The 6,749-nt window shown below is 45.4% G+C and overlaps 1 protein-coding gene across 1 annotated transcript; it reads left to right on the forward strand.

Moving 5' to 3' along the window:
* The first annotated feature begins 329 nt into the window (after nt 1-329).
* On the forward strand, nt 330-1,211 carry LOC131675820 (uncharacterized). Its single transcript, XM_058954965.1, has one exon. The coding sequence runs from the start codon at nt 330-332 to the stop codon at nt 1,209-1,211; it is 882 nt and encodes a 293-aa protein (XP_058810948.1).
* The last annotated feature ends 5,538 nt before the right edge of the window (nt 1,212-6,749 follow it).

A 6,749-nucleotide genomic window follows, 5' to 3' on the forward strand; every position in this document is an offset into this window, starting at 1 on the left:
TTATAATTAATGCCAATTCCTCCTCGATCGGTGCAAACAACTCACACTCGATCGAGGCATAGAATTCTTCAACAATAGCTATTTATCTTGCCTTCTGCACAGACAAACTTTGTTCGATCAAAAAGGGCACAGCCCAAATTATTATATAAAAAACCCTGTACATACCAATAAAGTTTTAGTTTTTAATCTAACCTGAAACGGAGTTAAATCTTTATTGGCCTTTCGCGCCAAAGTGGTGACCCCGACGTGATAGTCAATTTTTAGCAGTTTAATATTCTGCTGTACGCGTTCGAAGTAAATCGGTCGTCGGTCCTGAACGTTTTAGTGCGATGCCTGATTCGAACGACGATGCTCCCAAACCCGCGGGTAGCATGCAGCTGGAATCAATTAGTTCACCACGTCTCCCGCCGCCGAGTATGAGTGATTCAAATATTGAATCGTACTTTCTGTCGCTGGAGTTCTGGTTCGCAGCTACTGGCATCGGTGGTGCAGTTCACGACACGCGGAAATATAACATCGTGATGGCGCAAGTTCCACCAAATAGGCTCACGGAGCTGCGAGCGATTATTGACGGCACGCCGACCAACAACGAAAAGAACACGTATATTAAAAGGAAGCTCATTGAACATTTCGCCGACAGCCAACAGCGCCGCTTGCAACGTGTTTTATCGGATATGCCGCTCGGAGACATGAAACCCAGCCAGCTGTTTAACGAAATGAGTCGTGTTGCTGGGAATTCTCTTGGTGAGACTGTGTTACTGGATTTGTGGGCCACAAGACTACCCCCGCACGCACAAGCAGCTGTAATAGCGTCAAAAGGAGATGCTGCTGAAAGGACAACAATCGCGGATGCCATCGTCGAGTCAATGGGACTTCGCAACATCAACGCAGTCGAATCAAAGATGCAACAAGGAATGACGTCACGCCTAGCTCCTGAAAAACCAGCACAATGCAGCATCGAAAGCCTTCAACGAGAAATCGCGCAGCTGTCGAGCAAACTGGAGAAGGTACTTTCATCACGTAGCAGTGGCAGTTCCCGCGGACGATCGCGTTCCCGTTCACACAATGATGGTAAGACAAAATTTGTGCACCGTGACAAAACGCCAGTACACGAACTGTGCTGGTACCATCGTGTTTTCGGAAACGAAGCGCGGCGATGCAGAAAGCCATGCTCGTTCAGCCAGTCCGCTGGTTCAACGAATAATCAATGATGTCGTCCGCTTGAGTGTGCAGAGGAAGCAGGCGAACCTTCCAATGCTAACACAATCTTTCGCCTAAAAATCTCGGACACGACAACAAGTATGCAGTTTTTAATCGACACTGGCGCCGACGTGTCCGTGATACCGAGAGGTTTCAATTCAAGTCGGATGAAACCAACAACAATGAAACTGTTTGCCGCCAATGGGACGCCTATCAACGTTTACGGAGAAGCCCTTCTTAAGGTAAATCTTGGTCTTCGCCGTGAATTCCTGTGGTCGTTCCTGATCGCTGACGTCTCGACTGGAATAATTGGAGCCGATTTTATTCGCAATTTCGAAATCGCCTCATCGACAACACCACCCAACTCGAATCAGCAGGAGTGCTGGCACGAACCAACAATTATTCCGTGAAAACGTTCAGTGCAGTTTCGCCGTACGCTGAGTTGCTAGCCGAATTTCCGAACATCACGCGGTTAAAACTACCAGGTACGGTGAGCAAATCATCGATTGTCCATCGAATCGAAACGACTGGCCAGCCCGTTCACGCTAGACCGAGACGTTTACCACCAGATAAACTGGAGGCAGCCCGCAGTGAATTTGAGCAACTAATGAATGTGGGTATCTGCAGACCGTCTTCCAGCAACTGGGCCAGCCCGCTTCATATGGTCAAGAAAGCCGACGGATCTTGGCGTCCATGTGGGGACTACCGTGCTCTGAATGCCCAGACGATTCCGGATCGATACCCGCTGCCATATCTGCAGGATTTCACGACGATTTTGCAAGGTAAAACTATTTTCTCAAAAATCGACCTGCAGAAAGCGTTCCATCAAGTGCCGATTCATCCTGAAGACATCCCCAAAACGGCCATTACGACACCATTCGGACTTTTCGAGTTTTCATTCATGACGTTTGGTCTGCGGAACGCTGCTCAAACATTCCAGCGACTTATCCACAAGGTCGTTCGAGGATTGGATTTCGTCTTTCCATACATCGACGATTTGTTCATCGCCTCGTCATCGCCGGAAGAACATCGCGGTCATTTGCGCCAGCTGTTTGAGAGATTAGAGCAACACGAATTAGCAATCAATGTTGCAAAATGCGAGTTTGGTTGCACGGAAATCTCTTTTCTGGGGCATTCAGTCACTGCCGCAGGAATCTTCCCTCTTCCAGAACGAGTGAAAGCTGTTCAAAATTTTCAAAAACCGTCTACAGTAAAGGAGTTAAAAAGTTTTTTGGCGATGATCAACTTTTATCGACGATTTATGCCAAATGCAATCGAAGCTCAAATACCGCTGTTGGCGCTTACTCCAGGTAATAAACGCAACGATCGAACTCCATTGACCTGGACCAACGAAACTACTGCAGCGTTTGAAAGGTGCAAGCAACAACTCGCAGAGGCAACCATGCTGGCACATCCTGCGAAGTCGGCCGAGCTGTCTCTCTGGGTGGACGCGTCCGATAAGGCAGCCGGTGCAGTTGTACACCAAGTCGTTAATGGGAACATTCAACCACTTGGATTCTTTTCGAAAAAATTCGACTCGGCTCAGCTTCGTTACAGCACCTACGATCGTGAGCTAACTGCAATTTACCTTGCGATACGACACTTCAAATACATGGTGGAAGGACGCAGTTGCCACGTATATACGGATCACAAGCCAATCGTATACGCTTTCCGTCAGAAGCTCGACAAGGCCTCCAATCGTCAAGCACGCCAATTGGACTTCATCGGGCAGATTACGACAGACATCCGACACATTTCTGGCAAGGAAAACATCGTAGCCGATTTATTGTCCCGAATCGATGCAGTTCAAGCCGTCCCCGCCATCGATTTCGATGCCCTTGCTGACGATCAGCAAACCGACGAGGAGATTCAAAACATTGTTAAAGGTAAACAAAATACCTCTTTAAAATTATTGCTTTATACCGTTCCAGGCAGTTCAAAACAATTGTTTTGTGATTGTTCTGGCAATCAAATTCGACCGTTCATTACGAAAGCTTTTCGTAACACTGCACTGCAAGCGACGCACAATCCCTCCCTTCCTGGTACACGTGCTATGGCTAAATTGATGACCCAACGATTCGTTTGGCCTAACGTCAGGAAAGACAGCATCGCTTTCGCCAGGAACTGCCTGCAGTGTCAACGGTCCAAGGTGACTCGCCACACTCAATCGCCCGTCACCCAATATATGCCGCCAGTTGGTCGATTCTCTCACATCAACATAGACATTGTGGGACCGTTTCCCCCAAGCAATGGTCATCGTTACTGTTTAACCATCATCGACCGGTTCTCTCGATGGCCAGAAGCCATTCCCGTTCCAGACATGACTGCACCGACGATCGCTCATGCACTCGTCACCGGATGGATTGCTCGATTCGGCGTGCCTATCTACGTCACTACCGACCAAGGACGGCAGTTTGAATCATCTCTATTCTCCGAGTTGGTTCGCATGTTGGGCATCAGCCACCTGCGAACAACAGCGTACCATCCGCAAGCGAATGGCATCATCGAACGGTGGCATCGGATACTTAAAGCAGCAATTCTTTGCCACAACCCGGATCGGTGGTCTGACCACTTACCGATGATCTTACTTGACTTGCGAACAACCCACAAGGAAGACATCGGAGCATCCCCTGCTGAGATGGTGTATGGTTCTACTCTCCGAATACCATCCGAGTTTTTCGTCGAAAACTCTGCCAATAACAGCGAAACAGATTTCGTCATCAAGCTACAAGAGGCCATGCAGAATCTTAAGCCCAAAGTAACAGCATGGCACGGTAAACGTGATGTCTTTGTACATCGTGATCTACAAAGCTGCAAGCACGTCTTCATCCGCGATGACTCCGTGAGACCGTCGCTATCGCCCCCTTATGATGGCCCATTTAAGGTGGTACGTCAAATTCTTCAAGGTACTCGTCAAAGGTCGAATGAAAAACGTTTCGATCGACCGATTGAAACCAGCATGCACAACTGATGAGCAACAGCAGCCACAAAGCAGCCATCGTCCCGCTGCTGCCTCCACTCCTACAAGCCTGCCGGCTAGAGTAACCCGCTCTGGTCGACGAGTCGTCATTCCTCTTCGCTACCGCTAGACCGACGCCTCATCTAGAAGGGGAGTAATGTAGCATCATCACCATGCTACCTGCCGTCGCGCGCCGATGCAGCACCCAATGTCGCAATGGTAATCATCATTATCATCATTGATACGATCAGCACCATCGAAGCAACCGTCATCGTGAGATCCGCACTCGGTGGAAACAAAAATGCTTTGTGCTTTTCTTTATATTTAATTATAATTAATGCCAATTCCTCCTCGATCGGTGCAAACAACTCACACTCGATCGAGGCATTGAATTCTTCAACAATAGCTATTTATCTTGCCTTCTGCACAGACAAACTTTGTTCGATCAAAAAGGGCACAGCCCAAATTATTATATAAAAAACCCTGTACATACCAATAAAGTTTTAGTTTTTAATCTAACCTGAAACGGAGTTAAATCTTTATTGGCCTTACGCGCCAAATCCACATTAGGACCGGCCTATTTTTTGTTCGACTGATTTTGATTGCGAATTTGGCGACGCCAAAAAGTAAAGTGATCCATTACAAGTAATGTCCTGGTATTACACACGTTTTGGATTATACGCAGGCATTGTAATTCTCTCTCACTCACGCGAGAAGAGGCTTATCCGATGTCCAACTTTTCCGAGATAAAGTCCACATAAAACAAGATAAATTTTACTAGATTGTTACTTGTTTTTTTTTTTCTGTAGCGCGATATTAAAAATAATGACGTGCCAATTTAGAAGCGCTTCTATTTGACCGGTATAGTGCTTTCAAGGGGTTACAGCACTGTAGATTTTTTTAAACATTTAATTTTTATTTATTGGTTGTATTTTGTTTACTGGTGCTGAACTTAGTGAGGAGATTCGGCAACACGACCTTGTGCAAATGTCGTCTAGTAGTGTTGAGCTGACTTTTTATCAATTTCTTAGTGATATTTGCAATTTAAAAGCTATAGTGGATATTAGTTTTCCAAATAAAGCCATGTTCTACTAGTTGATAATGAAATTAAGTCGAGTACTGCGCGAGTGAAGTGATTTGATAGTGTAAATGAATGAAGAAGATCTCCAGAGATCCGGCCATTTGCATTCTGCCAAAAGGCGCACATCTATACAACCAAAGGAAGTATCTTTTTATTCTATTTTGTACCGGGGAGCCGTCTGAGGTTGAGTGTGTATCTTCGTCGCGAGCGGTTGACTCTCGTAGAGCTCCCTTCGAGTCGGTTAATTTTTATCATTTTCGGCACAGTTTACTGCCTCCCGGATATCAAAAGTGTTAATAACAGTGCAATTCAATGATTATATAAAGTGAAGTGGCTTATAAAAGCATTTTCGGCATATTTTCGAGAGACGCGAGTGGTGACAGTTTGTGAAAATCGAATTCCGGCAAATGAAAAAATATCTGTTCCTCGCATTACGGGCCGTCGATTCCCGATGCAAGGACAATAAAAGTGCACAGAAAACATTTAGAAACACAGTGTACATTGTAAAAATAGTGCAAAATGGTTTTTCAGAGAAAAAAATTCGATCCGAAAAGAGAAAAAATATGGCAATAAGAAGAAATGACATATTCAAACAATTGGCGTTTCACCAGCGACTAGCGACTACCAGGTGTCGCCCCAAAATTCTTCGTCCGAAAAATAGGTGGCAAACCAGCCGGTCGGTGCTCAGCTAATTTCGTCCGCGTCCCTTGTCACCTATTTTTTTTATTGGGTGTTTCATCGGCGGTGCTATCTTTGAAAATGAGCCGTCTTGGATATTCAACTGTTTTTTTTACTTTCTTATTTTATTGCAAATGAGTAGAGGTTTTGATTCTTTTATATTCAGGATTGCAGATATTTTGTCGCATGTAAATTTTGGGTGTTCGTTGATGTGATGGCGCTGTAAGGGAACACGTCTCTGCCGGTCGGCCAACTTTTCTTTGGACTGAGCAAACTAATTTCTATGTTTGTTTAGGCTTTGCTTTACCAACGGAAGAACTGATCCACATAGCATTCAATGTGCTTAGGGAAAACACATGGCCTTATTTGAGTGGAATGATGACTTCAATCGTGTATAAGGTTTGAGAATTTACAATTCGCGAGAGGGATCGGGGACCGGTTGGCAATTACCTTCAGTTATGTCAGCACGAAGAATAAGCGTTTTGCTGTCATTTTCGTTGGTTAGCTTTCAATTCTATCTCATGCCTCCACGCGAGTCTGTCTCTTGATGACATTTGGTCCTTAGACCGGCGACGACTGGGAGCTATCAGCCTTCTACCGATAGTAGCCGAATGAGAGTGTGCGAACAGATCTAGCCGAGAAAATGATACCGTAAAAGTTGTTCGGAAAGCAGCTCCAATAAGACTTTAATTTGACTAGTATCGATGATCGCGAGTCAATACGTACTGAAAATTCGACGCGTCTGTTTTAATGAATCTAATTTCATGTTCGGTTATTGGTAACAAGCCCGTGCATCAGGTTAACGATCCTCTGTATTTTTCATCAATGTTC

This window comes from Topomyia yanbarensis, chromosome 1 (assembly GCF_030247195.1).
Source record: "Topomyia yanbarensis strain Yona2022 chromosome 1, ASM3024719v1, whole genome shotgun sequence".
Classification (NCBI taxonomy): Eukaryota; Metazoa; Arthropoda; class Insecta; order Diptera; family Culicidae; genus Topomyia; species Topomyia yanbarensis.

Bases quoted from the DNA above. Each gene is read 5' to 3' on its own strand.
- LOC131675820 (XM_058954965.1), top strand. From the start codon at position 330: ATGCCTGATTCGAACGACGATGCTCCCAAACCCGCGGGTAGCATGCAG.